Source organism: Lucilia sericata, unplaced genomic scaffold (assembly GCF_015586225.1).
Source record: "Lucilia sericata isolate MDLA Ls3-8-SP2 unplaced genomic scaffold, ASM1558622v1 Contig000191F_arrow, whole genome shotgun sequence".
Classification (NCBI taxonomy): Eukaryota; Metazoa; Arthropoda; class Insecta; order Diptera; family Calliphoridae; genus Lucilia; species Lucilia sericata.
In genome coordinates this window covers 52316-71133 of record NW_023994219.1, presented here as the reverse complement: position 1 = coordinate 71133, position 18818 = coordinate 52316, and the positions used below count along the sequence as shown (strand labels likewise).

At 33.6% G+C, this 18818-nt stretch overlaps 1 protein-coding gene across 20 annotated transcripts in view; it reads right to left on the bottom strand.

Annotated features, from left to right (window-relative positions):
• LOC119601799 (Down syndrome cell adhesion molecule-like protein Dscam2) overlaps positions 1-18818 on the bottom strand; it is a 104841-nt gene that overhangs the window by 36098 nt on the left and 49925 nt on the right. For 9 of the 20 annotated variants that reach the window (XM_037952976.1, XM_037952966.1, XM_037952972.1 and 6 more), the window contains exons 4-6: positions 12613-12918; positions 1402-1521; positions 2-1228 (exon numbers count right to left, since the gene is read on the bottom strand). In XM_037952976.1, coding sequence (XP_037808904.1) covers positions 2-1228; positions 1402-1521; positions 12613-12918 — 1653 coding nt within the window. Of the gene's footprint in view, position 1; positions 1229-1401; positions 1522-10415; positions 10707-12612; positions 12919-18818 lie in introns of all 20 variants that reach the window. The other 11 variants (XM_037952958.1, XM_037952959.1, XM_037952970.1 and 8 more) reach the window with 2 other exon arrangements.

Sequence of the window (18818 nt, the reverse complement as noted above, 5' to 3'; positions counted from 1 at the left end):
CCATACCACTCTTCACTGGGAGCATAGACAACTTTGTAGGTCTTGATAACACCATTGGCCGATTCCAAGGGAGGACTAACCCAACTAACGCGAATTGTCTGAGAAGTTAAGGTAGTGCAAGAGGTATCACTGGGTGGTTGACTGGGTGTGCCTTCAGCGGTGAATTGTTTCTCTTCATCAGACAAGGGACCAGCGCCGATCTTATTGAAAGCCTGGATAACTACAGAGTATTGAGTATAGACGCGTAAGTTATTCAATTCCAAATTATGTTCTTTGCCTTCTTCGGTTACAAAATTAACAGTTTCAAAAACATACGAGGAGTTAGTGTTCGATAGTTTATAGCCGACATAGTAACCCAAAATTTCACCATTCCATTCCGAACGTGCTGGGGGTTTCCAGGTGACACGGAGAGTAGTCTGATTAACAGGTTCAACTTTGATATTTTGGGGCTTGCCAGAGGGAGCTTCTTCGGCGGTGATGATAGTAACAGCTTCGGAAGATTGAGAGGTGCCAATAGTATTTTCAGCCACAATGCGAATGTTGTAAGTAGTAGCAGGGTTCAATTTTTGGACTTGAGCTTCAGTAGTATCACCAGGAACCATAACACGATCAATTTCATCCCAAGAAGCGCGAGAACGTTTGAATTCAATAATATAACGAGTAATAGGAGAATTTCCATCGTAGGGTTGAGCCCAACTCAATTGTACCGAGCGTCCCGATTTGTCCAAAACTTTCAAGGCATAAGGCATTTCGGGTACTTCCTGGATAATCATATTGATACTAGCATCATCAGAACCAAAGGCATTAGTGGCCACACAGGTAAACAAGGCAGAGTCAGAACGTTCGGTACGTTTAATCGAAAGACTAGACATGACACCGGTCGATAAAATTTCTTCGCGAATGGTATAACGATTATCATTCTTGGGGTCCAAACGCATATTATTCATGTTCCATAAAATGCCAATGGGTTTTTCACCTTTAGCTTCACATTGTAAGACGGCAGGTTCACCACGACGAGCAGTTTGGTTGCGCAATTTTTCAGTGAATTCTGGTGGAGCCTGTACACTAACCATTATAACAGCCGAGAGACCAGAGCCAATACCATTAATAGCTTCACACAAATAGTAGCCTTCGTTAGTCTTTTGAATGTTGTCGATGTGTAGGGTGCCTTCTTCAACGCGAATGTTATCGTTTTTCTTCAAATCCTTATATTCACCGGGACTGTTACCTATTCAAAAAAATTTATAATTAAATAAAAAATTGCACTTAAAAGTGTCCTAGCTCCATTTTCTCGATCACCGGTTACAGTTTATCATACAGAAAATGGTTCTTAACTATATATTTTGGTTCCATTAGTACATTTATTAGAACTCTCTAAAATTTTATTTTTTATCCACTTACCCACAGCTTTCTTCCATGTCACTTGTGGCTTGGGGAAACCATCAGCTTTGCATTCAACTTTAGCATCTGATCCTTGAGCGAAAGCCTTATCGGTGGGTTCCAAAATCCATCTTGGTGGTACTGTTTTTGTTTTATTGAGAGTTTTTTAAGTGATAAAAGAAAAAATATGTTAATACAATATTCAATTGTTGTAATTGTTTTAAAATAATTTTTATTTAAGCATGCGGTTTTTTTATATTTTAGACGGACTGACCTGTGGACTGAAAGAAAAAAGGTAAAATAAAACGGTATTTTTAAAGATTAGAGATTTAAAATTATTACCAATAGTCTCGTCTATAGTCTAGTCTACAGTCTAGTCTAGTCTTTAGTTTAGTCTATAGTGTAGTCTATAGTGTAGTCTATAGTCTTGTCTACAGTCTAGTCTTTAGTTTAGTCTATAGTCTAGTCTTTAGTCTAGTCTATAGTCTACAGTACAGTCTATAGTCTAGTCTATAGTCAAGTCTATAGTGTAGTCTATAGTGTGGTCTATAGTGTAGTCTATAGTCTGGTCTATAGTCAAGTCTTGTCTATAGTCTAATCTCTAGTCTATTCTATAGTCTATTCTATAGTGTAGTCTCTAGTCTAGTCTATAGTCTAGTCTAAAGTCTAGTCTATAGTCTAGTCTAAAGTCTAGTCTATAGTCTAGTCTATAGTCTATAGTCTAGTCTATAGTCTAGTCTATAGTCTAGTCTATAGTCTAGTCTATAGTCTAGTCTATAGTCTAGTCTATAGTCTAGTCTATAGTCTAGTCTATAGTCTAGTCTATAGTCTAGTCTATAGTCTAGTCTATAGTCTAGTCTATAGTCTAGTCTATAGTCTAGTCTATAGTCTAGTCTATAGTCTAGTCTATAGTCTAGTCTATAGTCTAGTCTATAGTCTAGTCTATAGTCTAGTCTATAGTCTAGTCTATAGTCTAGTCTATAGTCTAGTCTATAGTCTAGTCTATAGTCTAGTCTATAGTCTAGTCTATAGTCTAGTCTATAGTCTAGTCTATAGTCTAGTCTATAGTCTAGTCTATAGTCTAGTCTATAGTCTAGTCTATAGTCTAGTCTATAGTCTAGTCTATAGTCTAGTCTATAGTCTAGTCTATAGTCTAGTCTATAGTCTAGTCTATAGTCTAGTCTATAGTCTAGTCTATAGTCTAGTCTATAGTCTAGTCTATAGTCTAGTCTATAGTCTAGTCTATAGTCTAGTCTATAGTCTAGTCTATAGTCTAGTCTATAGTCTAGTCTATAGTCTAGTCTATAGTCTAGTCTATAGTCTAGTCTATAGTCTAGTCTATAGTCTAGTCTATAGTCTAGTCTATAGTCTAGTCTATAGTCTAGTCTATAGTCTAGTCTATAGTCTAGTCTAGTCTAGTCTATAGTCTAATCTATAGTCTAGTCTATAGTCTAGTCTATAGTCGAGTCTAGTAGTAGTGTAGTCTATAGTGTAGTCTATAGTCCAGTCTATAGTCCAGTCTATAGTCCAGTCTATAGTCCAGTCTATAGTCTAGTCTATAGTCTAGTCTACAGTCTAGTCTATAGTCTAGTCTATAGTCTAGTCTATAGTCTAGTCTACAGTCTAGTCTATAGTCTAGTCTATAGTCTAGTCTATAGTCTAGTCTATAGTCAAGTCTATAGTCTAGTCTATAGTCTAATCTATAGTCTAGTCTATAGTCTAGTCTATAGTCGAGTCTAGTAGTAGTGTAGTCTATAGTGTAGTCTATAGTCCAGTCTATAGTCCAGTCTATAGTCCAGTCTATAGTCCAGTCTATAGTCTAGTCTATAATCTAGTCTATAGTCTAGTCTATAGTCTAGTCTATAGTCTAGTCTATAGTCTAGTCTATAGTCTAGTCTATAGTCTAGTCTATAGTCTAGTCTATAGTCTAGTCTATAGTCTAGTCTATAGTCTAGTCTATAGTCTAGTCTATAGTCTAGTCTATAGTCTAGTCTATAGTCTAGTCTATAGTCTAGTCTATAGTCTAGTCTATAGTCTAGTCTATAGTCTAGTCTATAGTCTAGTCTATAGTCTAGTCTATAGTCTAGTCTATAGTCTAGTCTATAGTCTAGTCTATAGTCTAGTCTATAGTCTAGTCTATAGTCTAGTCTATAGTCTAGTCTATAGTCTAGTCTATAGTCTAGTCTATAGTCTAGTCTATAGTCTAGTCTATAGTCTAGTCTATAGTCTAGTCTATAGTCTAGTCTATAGTCTAGTCTATAGTCTAGTCTATAGTCTAGTCTATAGTCTAGTCTATAGTCTAGTCTATAGTCTAGTCTATAGTCTAGTCTATAGTCTAGTCTATAGTCTAGTCTATAGTCTAGTCTATAGTCTAGTCTATAGTCTAGTCTATAGTCTAGTCTATAGTCTAGTCTATAGTCTAGTCTATAGTCTAGTCTATAGTCTAGTCTATAGTCTAGTCTATAGTCTAGTCTATAGTCTAGTCTATAGTCTAGTCTATAGTCTAGTCTATAGTCTAGTCTATAGTCTAGTCTATAGTCTAGTCTATAGTCTAGTCTATAGTCTAGTCTATAGTCTAGTCTATAGTCTAGTCTATAGTCTAGTCTATAGTCTAGTCTATAGTCTAGTCTATAGTCTAGTCTATAGTCTAGTCCATAGTCTAGTCTATAGTCTAGTCTATAGTCTAGTCTATAGTCTAGCCTATAGTCTAGTCTATAGTCTAGTCTATAGTCTAGTCTAGTCTAGTCTATAGGTTAGTCTTAGTCTGGTCTAAGTCTAGTCTCTAGTCTAGTCTATGTCTAGTCATAGGCTAGTCTATAGTCTAGTATATAGTCTAGTCATAGTCTACTCTATAGTCATTCTATAGTCTAGTCTATAGTCTAGTCTATAGTCTTAGTCTATAGTCTAGTCTAAGTCTAGTCTATTAGTCTAGTATATAGTCTAGTCTATAGTCTAGTCTATAGTCTAGTCGTAGATAGTCTATAGTCTAGTCTATAGTCTATAGTCTAGTCTATAGTCTAGTATAAGTCTAGTCTATAGTCTCGTCTATAGGTCTAGTCTATAGTGCTAGTCTATAGTCTAGTCTCCTATAGTATAGTCTACATGTCTAAGTCTAGTCTATAGTCTAGTCTATAGTCTAGTCTATAGTCTAGTCTATAGTCTAGTCCTGTAGTCTAGTCTATAGTCTAGTCTATAGTCTAGTCTATAGTCTAGTCTATAGTCTAGTCTATAGTCTAGTCTTTAGTCTAGTCTATAGTCTAGTCTATAGTCAAGTCTATAGTCAAGTCTATAGTGTAGTCTATAGTCTAGTCTATAGTGTAGTCTATAGTCTAGTCTATAGTCTACTAGAATTAAACTAATACTGAACTAGAACTGAACTAGAACTGAACCAGAACTGAACTAGAACTGAACTAGAACTGAACTAGAACTGAACTAGAACTGAACTAGAACTGAACTAGAACTGAACTAGAACTGAACTAGAACTGAACTAGAACTGAACTAGAACTGAACTAGAACTGAACTAGAACTGAACTAGAACTGAACTAGAACTGAACTAGAACTGAACTAGAACTGAACTAGAAATGAACTAGAACTGAACTAGAACTGAACTAGAAATGAACTAGAACTGAACTAGAACTGAACTAGAACTGAACTAGAACTGAACTAGAACTAGAACTGAACTAGAACTGAACTAGACTGAACTAGAACTGAACTAGAACTGAACTAGAACTAGAACTGAACTAGAACTGAACTAGAACTGAACTAGAATTGAACTAGAACTGAACTAGAACTGGAACTAGAACTGAACTAGAACAGATTTCTGCAATTTTTAGCTTATTTTAACTCTTTTTTATTTGAATTAAATGGGAAACAATTTTATTTTACCTTTTATTTCTTTCAAACAAAATAGCATTAACCGTTTGTACAAATGTTCCTTTAGATTTCTCTAAACACAAGTTTGTCGCTTAAGTCTTTTGTTTTTATACAAAGGAATTCATCAAGTAGGTGTCTTAAATCCTTCATTTACTTGATATTATTTAGTTCTTAATTGATTCTTTTGTGTTCATTAACGAAATTATATTGGGATGTGAAATCTTTTATTTTAACACTAGTTTGTTGCTTAAGTCTTTTGTTTTTGTTGAGAGAATTCATTAGGTTTGTAACTTAAGTCGTTGGTTTTAATGCTATTAAGTTTTTTGGACACATATACTTATTAACTAATTCGAAATTATAAAGCCAAACTACAAAAATAAAAAAAGCTTATAAACTAATTTAATTAAAAAACTCAAGCATAAAAGGACAACATAAATGTGTTTGGATGTGTGTAAGTGTTATTGTTTGTGTTAAAAGAAATGAAAAGTTAATGAAATGATAAATATAAGAGTTAAGCATGCAGAGAAAACGAAGTGTTAAAGGGGGTTCTAAAGAAGTAAACTGTTTTTGTTTTATAAAACAATTTTGAACACACCCTTTAACATTGTCTTGAGGAAAACTTACTTCGTTTTATATACAAATTAAAAAAGTTAAAGAAACTTAAAATATAAATGAATCAGGATGAAAGGATATTAAGGTTATGAGGTTTAAGTTTTTAGATGTAAGGAGTGTTAGGACAAGGTTGAGGAGATTTTTTTTTCTTTTGAGGAGTTTCATTTCTTTATATTCTGAACGAGTTTTTGATGTATTTGCAGTTTAAGTCATAAGGCTGCTTTATAATGATTATATATTTGATGTAATATGAAGTTTTTTTTGTTTGTTTAGAGCTATAACGTTGCTTGTTGTTTTTATTTATAATAGTAGTAGTAGTAGTATTAGAAAGTTAATAGATTTATTTTAGTTAAAAAGTCCTGGGTGATTTTTTTTTTTTTTTTTTTGTTTTGTATAAGATTTGCTGCGCACATTTATATATAGATTTTGATAAAATTCATTTACAAGTTGACGACAACATTCATACCATTTGTCAATACAAAAAGAAAAAGAAAAGCTGTTATCTGTTTAAATTTATCATACAAGAAAAAAAAACTATAATAAAAGCTTTAAAATAAAACAAAATTTTAAAACGTAAAAAAAAACAAAATGAAAATTTAAAAGCCTTTTTAATAAAGCCATATCATTTCCTTTATATTTGGGTATAATTTTATTTATAAATTTTTGGTTTTTGTTTAAATATTTCTGTGTTTTTGTATTTTGTTTTATTTTCTTATGAAAGTGCTTTAAATTTTTCGTGTTTTTAAATGTGTAAAAGTGCTGGAGTTTTTGTGTTTTCCATACTTTTTAAGTGTTGGTGTTTTGGGTGCTTAGAAGTGCTGATTTTTTTCTAGGGGTTTTTGTAAATTTCAGTATGCATATGTTGAGCTGTTTTTTGCTGGGTTTTACTTTATACAATATGTTCTTTTTTTAAATTTCATAATTTTAAGAAAATTATATACATTTGGTAGTTTGCTTTAAATCGATCAAGAATTCTAAAAATAATTGTAAACTCTGGTTAGAGAAAAAGAGAATAAAACTTCGATTTAAAGCAGTGGTTGGCAGGATATAAAGAAATGCGTTTGCTAACCTGCTGACTCTCGGAATTTGGTAACTGTAGATGCCGACCGACCACTGAATTAAAACGATTTAGGAAGAACACCAAACCAGTTAGAAAGATTTAAAGTTTTTTTAGGTTTTTGACTTCCTGAACTAAACTAGAACTCAACTATAACCGAACTAGAACTGAACTAGAACTGAACTAGAACTGAACTAGAACTGAACTAGAACTGAACTAGAACTGAACTAGAACTGAACTAGAACTGAACTAGAACTGAACTAGAACTGAACTAGAACTGAACTAGAACTGAACTAGAACTGAACTAGAACTGAACTAGAACTGAACTAGAACTGAACTAGAACTGAACTAGAACTGAACTAGAACTGAACTAGAACTGAACTAGAACTGAACTAGAACTGAACTAGAACTGAACTAGAACTGAACTAGAACTGAACTAGAACTGAACTAGAACTGAACTAGAACTGAACTAGAACTGAACTAGAACTGAACTAGAACTGAACTAGAACTGAACTAGAACTGAACTAGAACTGAACTAGAACTGAACTAGAACTGAACTAGAACTGAACTAGAACTGAACTAGAACTGAAGTAGAACTGAACTAGAACTGAACTAGAACTGAACTAGAACTGAACTAGAACTGAACTAGAACTGAACTAGAACTGAACTAGAACTGAACTAGAACTGAACTAGAACTGAACTAGAACTGAACCAGAACAGAACTAGAACTGAACTAGAACTGAACTAGAACTGAACTAGAACTGAACTAGAACTGAACTAGAACTGAACTAGAACTGAACTAGAACTGAACTAGAACTGAACTAGAACTGAACTAGAACTGAACTAGAACTGAACTAGAACTGAACTAGAACTGAACTAGAACTGAACTAGAACTGAACTAGAACTGAACTAGAACTGAACTAGAACTGAACTAGAACTGAACTGAACTGAATTAGAACTGAACTAGAACTGAACTAGAACTGAACTAGAACTGAACTAGAACTGAACTAGAACTGAACTAGAACTGAACTAGAACTGAACTAGAACTGAACTAGAACTGAACTAGAACTGAACTAGAACTGAACTAGAACTGAACTAGAACTGAACTAGAACTGAACTAGAACTGAACTAGAACTGAACTAGAACTGAACTGAACTAGAACTGAACTGAACTAGAACTGAACTAGAACTGAACCAGAACTGAACTAGAACTAGAACAGTACTAGAACAGAACTAGAACTGAACTAGAACAGAACTAGAACAGAACTAGAACAGAACTAGAACAGAACTAGAACAGAACTAGAACAGAACTAGAACAGAACTAGAACAGAACTAGAACAGAACTAGAACAGAACTAGAACTGAACTAGAACTGAACTAGAACTGAACTAGAACTGAACTAGAACTGAACTAGAACTGAACTAGAACTGAACTAGAACTGAACTAGAACTGAACTAGAACTGAACTAGAACTGAACTACTGAACTACGAACTAGAACTGAACTAGAACTGAACTAGAACTGAACTAGAACTGAACTAGAACTGAACTAGAACTGAACTAGAACTGAACTAGAAGTGAACTAGAACTGAACTAGAACTAACAGAACTGAACTAGAACTGAACTAGAACTGAACTAGAACGAACTAGAATGAACTAGAACTGAACTAGAACTGAACTAGAACTGAACTAGAACTGAACTAGAACTGAACTAGAACTGAACTAGAACTGAACTAGAACTGAACTAGAACTGAACTAGAACTGAACTAGAACTGAACTAGAACTGAACTAGAACTGAACTAGAACTGAACTAGAACTGAACTAGAACTGAACTAGAACTGAACTAGAACTGAACTAGAACTGAACTAGAACTGAACTAGAACTGAACTAGAACTGAACTAGAACTGAACTAGAACTGAACTAGAACTGAACTAGAACTGAACTAGAACTGAACTAGAACTGAGCTAGAACTGAATTAGAACTGAACTAGAACTTAACTAGAACTGAACTAGAACTGAACTAGAACTGAACTAGAATTGAACTATAGCTGAACTAGAACTAAACTTGAACTGAACTACATCAACCTGGTTAGGTGTTCTCAAATTCATTACTAGTTTTTATAAAAATTTGTTGTAAAATTGAGAAAAAAAGTTCAAAAAGTTATAAAATATTAGAAAAAGTTAAGAAAAACTTGAGGAAAAAGTTAAAGGAAAACAGATTTAATAAAGTTTTGAGAAAATTTTAGAATTCATTTGGTTGTCTTTAACCATTTATTTACGAAATCTAAGACATAAAAAACCATCCTCATACCATTAACTATCAAACGTTTCGTACGATTAAAAGTACCCGCACGATTATCAGCCCGACACAAATATTGCCCAGCATGTTGGGCCGTAACATTATTTATCATTAGCAGACTGGTATGAGAACCCACCGAGGCCACTGTGGTAAAAGGTAATTGTTGTATAATATCTTTGCCATTTAGTAGCCATTCAATGTGGAGGGGTAAGTCGCCCTTGGTAACTATGCAGGTAAATTGTACATAATCACCCACATTGCTGAGAGTTGAGGACACGGAGAGATTTGCCAAATTGGGGGGTTCTTTTTGGGGGAGAATTTTGGAAAGGAAAAAAGGAATCATTAGTAATATTCTTGAGTCCTTTGTAAAACCAGACTTAAATTCTCATTTTCGTGGCTAAAGTTTAATTAAGGATTTAAGACATTAAAAAATGGAAATTGAACTGAAAATTTTACTAAATTAAACAACATTTTGCAAAAATTTGGGGTTTTTTCCAATAGTTTTTACCCTTGACTTTTAATGTAGACCATTTTCTGGCCTCTCCAGCCTTATTACTGGCCACACAAGTATAATTTCCCGAGTCACCTATATTCGTTTGACGCAGTGACAAAATTAAAGTATACTCATCGATTTTATGATATATAGAACGTAACAAAGGTTGGCCATCTTTAAGCCAATAGATATCTATGGGTAAATCACCCGAAGTGACCATACACATAACACGAACCGCTTGACCACCATTAACACCGTTAGGATTAAATTGAAATTGTTCAAGTTGTGGTAGTTCTAGAGTTAAACAAATGCATTCAAAAAACACAGAGATGGATAAATTATAAAGTTAATAACAGTTAAAGTGTCGAAAAAATGAAATATGAAAGTGATTTTAGTGAAATTATTCGCCATTTTTTTTTTTAATAGTTAAACACAGATTTCTTAAAAACTCTTTTTAAAATGTTGAAATTTTACACTGATTTTCTTGGTACTTATTTCCTAAAATGAACCTTAAGCCATTTACAATTAGTTAAGCCATAACCCCATTATTTTTATTTAAAATCTAGTTTTTGCATTTAAACATTGAGGTGTTTCGTTTTTAAACTAAGCCGCTACCATTATCTAAAAATTAAAACATTTAAGGTGTAACATACATTATGCATTGCTTTAGTTTTTTTTTAATAAAAAAAATTATAAAAAACCACCAACCCCTTATGGTTAAATTGGTCGAAACTTCTGTATAACCCGCCTGATTAGCACCAATACATGAATATTTGCCCGCATGTTCCGCTAAAACACTTTCAATATTCAATGAACTGCTACGTTTGCTATGCATCATTACCGTTATACCCGGCATATTATTAACCGATTCATCATTATAATACCAGGTGATATTATATGGGGAATCACCATGTAAAACCGCACAATTCAATTGAAAATAATCACCCAAAAATAAAGGATTATCCACACTAGAGGGTAAAGGTGTCAATTTGGGGGGAACTTTACGATAGAAAAAGAGAAAATATTGTATACAAAACAAATAAAAATATAAATAAAAACAAACAAAAAACTTAAAAAATAACTGTAAACCTATATCAACAAAAACATTTTCAAACATCCTTAATACCATTTACTATCAACGTCGCCGTATAATTGCTTACTCCTGCTGCATTTTTTCCATAACAAGTATAATTTCCAGCATGTTGCCCCTGCACCGATTCGATGGTTAGTGCAGAACTTCTAGAACCCATTTTTGAGATTTGTATACCCATTTGTTGAGCCAAAGATTCATTAAGTTTCTGATCATTAAAATACCAATACACTAGCAAAGGATGATCTCCATGTATTATGGAACATTGTAGGGTACTATAATCGCCGGGATAGAAGGCTTCAGCTCCGGATGTGAAGGGAGCAATTTGGGCAAAACTTGCGAGGTGCAATAGAATATAGAATAAAAAACAAGGTTTTAACTGAATAAAAAAATATGTTTTGAGTATTTTGATCCAAAGCAGATATATAATCGCCGAGTTTTTAAAGAGAAATCGATTTAAATGTATACAGGAACCATGGTCTTATAACAATTCAATTCGAGTGAAAAATTTGATTTTCATTGATTTCCAAATAACATTGGGTCTTAAGGTCTAAACTACCAACTAACCTGGAACTGAACTAGAACTGAACAAGAACTGAACTACAACTGAAATAGAACTGAACTAGAACTGAACTAGACTGAACTAGAACTGAACTAGAATGACTACTAAACTGAACTAGAACTGAACTAGAACTGAACTAGAACTGAACTAGAACTGAACTAGAACTGAACTAGAACTGAACTAGAACTGAACTAGAACTGAACTAGAACTGAACTAGAACTGAACTAGAACTGAACTAGAACTGAACTAGAACTGAACTAGAACTGAACTAGAACTGAACTAGAACTGAACTAGAACTGAACTAGAACTGAACTAGAACTGAACTAGAACTGAACTAGAACTGAACTAGAACTGAACTAGAACTGAACTAGAACTGAACTAGAACTGAACTAGAACTGAACTAGAACTGAACTAGAACTGAACTAGAACTGAACTAGAACTGAACTAGAACTGAACTAGAACTGAACTAGAACTGAACTAGAACTGAACTAGAACTGAACTAGAACTGAACTAGAACTGAACTAGAACTGAACTAGAACTGAACTAGAACTGAACTAGAATTGAACTAGAACTGAACTAGAACTGAACTAGAACTGAACTAGAACTGAACTAGAACTGAACTAGAACTGAACTAGAACTGAACTAGAACTGAACTAGAACTGGACTAGAACTGAGAACTGAACTAGAACTGAACTAGAACTGAACTAGAACTAAACTAGAAATGAACTAGAAATAAACTAGAACTGAACTAAACTAGAACTGGAACTAAACCATTTACATTCATCTCAATTACTGTATTATTTAATGATAAACGAAAGCGATAGTATAAGCTCAGGCGAGTGTTAACCTTATTAAACTAAGCATACTTTTAGGCGTTATATGTAAGATTGAAATTTATTGTAGATATTTGCCAATTTGATTACATATTATTAATCCAGTAGTTCATAATCTTGTTTCAAAAGCCCCAAAATTTGATCAAGCAGCTGTAAAGGGTGTGTTAAAAGAACTTAATTATGTGCTCTGACATGCAACAAATTTTGTTGATGAAAACATGCATTTTCTACTACATTTAAGACTAAACGCTTAAAGTATAACCCATTAAAAATTCAGCAACCAAAAGACAGTCCAGTAAATAGTTGGTATTTTTTAGCAGATTAGAAAGAGAAAAAAGTTTTCGTTTGTTTAGTAATTAAAGTTAATAAACTACTAAGGTATTTTAATAAATCTATGATCTTTTAAGATTAACAGCTAACCATAAACATTTAATTCCGTTGTAAAGGAATTAAAACCAGCACGATTACGAGCTAGACAAGTATAATTCCCGGCATGATGATCATCTACCGAATCTATAGTCAAAACACTAGTACGTTTATTCACCATCATGGTGGAGATACCCATACTATTAGCATTATCCTCTTCTTCTTCAACAATTTGATCATTTAAGAGCCAAGTTATATTTAGGGGTAAATCACCAAGTGATGCTGAACAGTATAGTGTTAAATATTGGCCCGTCTGAGCAGGACCTTCCTCAAAGGTAAAAGGTCTAATGCGAGGTAAAACTAAAATTAAGGGATTAAACATAAAAATTTAAAAAGAAATAAAATTTGTTAAAGAAATTTTAAATAAAATTATTTTTTTTGTTAAAAAAAAGTTTTGTCAAAATACCTATAACTTTTAATTGTGTGGTAAAACTAGCCTTGCCGGCCTTATTCGAACCCTGACAGGTGTAATTGCCCGCATTTTTGGCATTTACACTTTCTATGGTTAAAACACTACTACGTCTACCCAATTTCGAGATTAAAATATCTTGATTATCTTCATTTACCAAAGGTTGATTATTTAAAGTCCATAAAATATTTAAAGGTAAATCACCCTCGGTTATGGTACACTGATAGGTAATATATTGTCCCAAATGAACAGCCTCTGGATTACCCGTTGAAAAGGGTGAGATTTTGGGAGGTACTAGAAATTTGGAATGATGGAATTTTAAAACAAATATAATAAAAACAACTTAAAATTTGAAATTACTAAAATTTATAAATATTATTTTATTAACCATTAACTACTAATTCCGCGGTATACTCTGTGGTCTGGGCCGTATTGCGGGCTATACAAGTATAATTGCCCGCATTATGACCATTCACCGTATCTATGGTTAAGACACTGACTTTTTTGCCTATTTTCGATGTAGTAGCTCCTAGATAATCATTTAAGGCATAACCATTAAACAGCCAATTAATATCGACCGGTAAATCACCCTTAGATATAGTACATTGTACTGTCACCGAATCACCAAAATTGGCGGGTTCATCACCAAAATCAAAAGGTGTTATTTTGGGGGGAACTTTTGTAAGGATGAAAAAAAAAGTAAAATCAAATTAAAAATCATAATTTTTATAAGATATAAAACTTATATCTAAACAAAAATCTCTAATTGTCCACCATTGACATGTAATTCCGCTGTATGATTAGCTTTGCCCGCTCTATTCTCTGCCAAACAAGTGTATTCTCCCACATGTCCCGCATGTACTGCATCTATGGTTAAAACACTGGCCCTTTTGCCACTTTTCAATATAGTTATACCGGTACCGAAAGGTTGCATGGTTACGTTATTATGCAGCCATGTTATATTGACTGGCATATCTCCCGACGATATTAAACAATTTACCGATACAGAATCCTCAAAATTTGTGGGCTCATCGCCAAAATCAAAAGGTACAACTTTGGGCGGTACTAATGATGGGATAAAAAGGGGATATTTTTTATATAAAATCTATAACTTTTTTGAATGATTGCTATTCTTAATCAACTCGTTACAATTTAAAAATTTTCAAAGTAAAACTCGAATTATTAGGGAGTTAAGATCTAATCGGCGAAAACGCGATCCAGATTCAATTTAACTACCATCTGAACCAATTTTTAGTTCGTAACTTAAATAACGATTGTTTAGAAATGATTCCGAACAAAAAAATTTATCATGTTCATTTCATACAATGATCGCTGCAATTACTGATCCCAAACCCATTACAATTCTCTTTAGTTAAGATCATAGGATACTGATCTCTCCGAATCGACGATATATTTCTTCTGAAAATTCACTCACTGATCTATTTAAGTAAAGACTTGATAACTATATAAATTAGTTTGTCTCCTGTTTTTTAAGTAACAAAATCTTAAACAATTTCATATAAGATCGCTCTCACGATAAAATTGAGAATTTTGATCATTAACTGTAAACAAATTTTTTCGGGAAAATTTTATATATTTTTCTTACTTTATAGTTTTTTTTATAATTTATTAAATATATTTGCGAAAAGCTCAATACAATTTTGGCAAATTAAAAGTAATTGCAATAATAAACCAATTAGCTACAAAAAAACATAAAATAAATATTGGAAATATTCACGTTGAATTCTTAAACGATGATCTCGTCTATAGACTAATCAATGATGAAGTCTATAGACCATAGACAAGACGATGGCCTGCTCCGTAGACTAGACGATGATCTAGTCTAAAGACTAGTCGATGATCTAGTCTATAGACTAAACAATGATCTAGTCTATGGACTAGACAATGATCTAGTCTATGCGCTAGACAATGATCTAGTCTATAGACTAGACGATGATCTAGTCTATATGCTAGACCATGATCTAGTCTGTAGACTAGTCGATGATCAAGTCTATAGACTAGACGATGATCTAGTCTATAGAGTAGACGATGATCTAGTCTATCTAGACTATAGGCTAGACAATGATCTCGTCTATAGGCTAGACAATGATCTAGTCTATAGGCTAGAAAATGATCTGGTATATAGGCTAGACAATGATCTAGTCTATAGGCTAGGCAATGATCTAGTCTGTAGACTAGTCGATGATCAAGTCTATAGACTAGACGATGATCTAGTCTATAGACTAGACGATGATCTTGTCTATCTAGTCTATAGGCCAGACAATGATCTAGTCTATAGGCCAGACAATGATCTAGTCTATAGGCCAGACAATGATCTAGTCTATAGGCTAGACAATGATCTAGTCTATAGGCTAGACGATGATCTAGTCTATAGACTAGACGATGATCAAGTCAATCGACTATTCGATGATCTAGTCTATAGACTAGTTGATGATCTAGTCTATAGACTAGTCTATAACTAGACGGTGATATAGTATATAGGCAATGATCTAGTCTATAAGCTTGACAATGATCTATTCTATAGGCTTGACAATGATCTATTCTATAGGCTAGACAATGATCTAGTCTATAGGCTTGACAATGATCTAGTCTATAGGCCAGACAATGATCTAGTCTATAGGCCAGACAATGATCTAGTCTATAGGCTAGACAATGATCTAGTCTATAGGCTAGACAATGATCTAGTCTATAGACTAGACGATGATCTAGTCTATAGACTAGACGATGATCTAGTCTATAGACTAGACGATGATCAAGTCAATCGACTATTCAATGATCTAGTCTATAGACTAGTAGATTATCTAGGCTATAGACTAGACGGTGATATAGTATATAGGCAATGATCTAGTCTATAGGCTTGACACTGATCTATTCTATAGGCTTGACAATGATCTATTCTATGGGCTAGACAATGATCTAGTCTATAGGCTTGACAATGATCTAGTCTATAGACTAGACAATTATCTAGTCTATAGGCTAGACAATGATCTAGTCTATAGGCTAGACAATGATCTAGTCTATAGGCTAGACAATGATCTAGTCTATAGGCTAGACAATGATCTAGTCTATAGGCTAGACAATGATCTAGTCTGTAGACTAGGCAATGATCAAGTCTATAGACTAGTCGATGATCTAGTCTATAGACTAGTCGATGATCTAGTCTATAGACTAGTCGATGATCTAGTCTATAGACTAGTCGATGATCTAGTCTATAAACTAGTCGATGATCTAGTCTATAGACTAGTCGATGATCTAGTCTATAGGCTAGACAATGATCTAGTCTGTAGACTAGGCAATGATCAAGTCTATAGACTAGTCGATGATCTAGTCTATAGACTAGTCGATGATCTAGTCTATAGACTAGTCGATGATCTAGTCTATAGACTAGTCGATGATCTAGTCTATAGACTAGTCGATGATCTAGTCTATAGACTAGACGATGATCAAGTCAATCGACTATTCGATGATCTAGTCTATAGACTAGTTGATGATCTAGTCTATAGACTAGTAGATTATCTAGTCTATAACTAGACGGTGATATAGTATATAGGCAATGATCTAGTCTATAACCTTGACAATGATCTATTCTATAGGCTTGACAATGATCTATTCTATAGGCTAGACAATGATCTAGTCTATAGGCTTGACAATGATCTAGTCTATAGGCCAGACAATGATCTAGTCTATAGGCCAGACAATGATCTAGTCTATAGGCTAGACAATGATCTAGTCTATAGGCTAGACAATGATCTAGTCTATAGGCTAGACAATGATCTAGTCTATAGACTAGACGATGATCTAGTCTATAGACTAGACGATGATCTAGTCTATAGACTAGACGATGATCTAGTCTATAGACTAGACGATGATCAAGTCAATCGACTATTCAATGATCTAGTCTATAGACTAGTAGATTATCTAGTCTATAGACTAGACGGTGATATAGTATATAGGCAATGATCTAGTCTATAGGCTTGACAATGATCTATTCTATAGGCTTGACAATGATCTATTCTATGGGCTAGACAATGATCTAGTCTATAGGCTTGACAATGATCTAGTCTATAGACTAGACAATTATCTACTCTATAGGCTAGACAATGATCTAGTCTATAGGCTAGACAATGATCTAGTCTATAGGCTAGACAATGATCTAGTCTATAGGCTAGACAATGATCTAGTCTATAGGCTAGACAATGATCTAGTCTGTAGACTAGGCAATGATCAAGTCTATAGACTAGGCAATGATCAAGTCTATAGACTAGTCGATGATCTAGTCTATAGACTAGTCGATGATCTAGTCTATAGACTAGTCGATGATCTAGTCTATAAACTAGTCGATGATCTAGTCTATAGACTAGTCGATGATCTAGTCTATAGACTAGTCGATGATCTAGTCTATAAACTAGTCGATGATCTAGTCTATAGACTAGTCGATGATCTAGTCTATAGACTAGTCGATGATCTAGTCTATAGACAAAACGACGATCTAGTCTATAGACCAGTCGATTATCTAGTCTATAGTCTAGTCGATGATCAACTCTATAGTCTAGTCGATGATCAACTCTTTAGTTCAGTCGATGATCTAGTCTATAAACTAGTCGATGATCTAGTCTATAGACTAGTCGATGATCTAGTCTATAGACTAGTCGATGATCTAGTTTATAGACTAGTCAATGATTTAATATATGGACTGGTCGATCATCTAGTCCATAGACTAGTCGATGATCTAGTCTATAGAATAGTTGATGATCGAGTCCAAAGACTAGTCTTTGATCTAGTTTATGGACTAATTTATGATCTATAATTATGAAATTATATAGCTATACATCTGGTCTGGTCTATGGTCTAATAGTAAATATTTCCAAACAACTAAAAATATAAAGCGTTTTATAATAATCATGCATATATTATTGAATTCAAATTGTTTAAAGTGTTTTAACTACTTTTGAGTTTTAATTTTAGGGAAAACTTTTTAAAGGGACATAGTGACAGGGGGACCTCAAAAACTTAAAAATCTAAAAAGAAATAAAAATACAAAACCAAAAAAAAAAACTTTTTCCAATAAATTCTACATAAAAAAAACAATTTCTTTAAGCAATCACCATTCACTACTAATTGTGCCGTATACATCGAAGAAGCCCATAAATTACGAGCTTTACAGGTATAATTGCCCATATGTTTAGCATTAACGGCATCAATCATTAAAACACTCAAGCGTTTGCCCATTTTGGAAACAGTTATGCCAGAATAAGAATTAATAGGACTATCATTAAATAGCCATTCAATATCTAAAGGCAAATCACCCGAAGAAACTAAACAATTAACGGAAACTGAATCCTCAAAATTGGCGGGTTCAGTGCCAAAATCAAAATGGGCTATTTTGGGAGCAACTAAAAGAAAAAATTATAATTTATGGAAAAATACTTAAATGGAAATAAGAAATATTTTAAAATTTATAGATTATAATATGAGTATAAACTACCATTAACTATTAGTTCCGCGGTATAGTTAACCGAGGCAGCAAGATTTTTGGCCTTACAGCTATACTGGCCCGCATGGCGAGCATGTACATTATCTATGGTTAATATGCTAGTGCGTTTACCACCCTTAACCACAGTTATACCCGAATAGGAACTAATGCCATAATCATTAAACAGCCATTCTATATCAATAGGCTGATCACCCGATGATATAAGACAGGTTATGGAAACAGAATCCTCCACATTGGCGGGTTCTTCACCAAAATCAAAGGGAACAATTTTGGGAG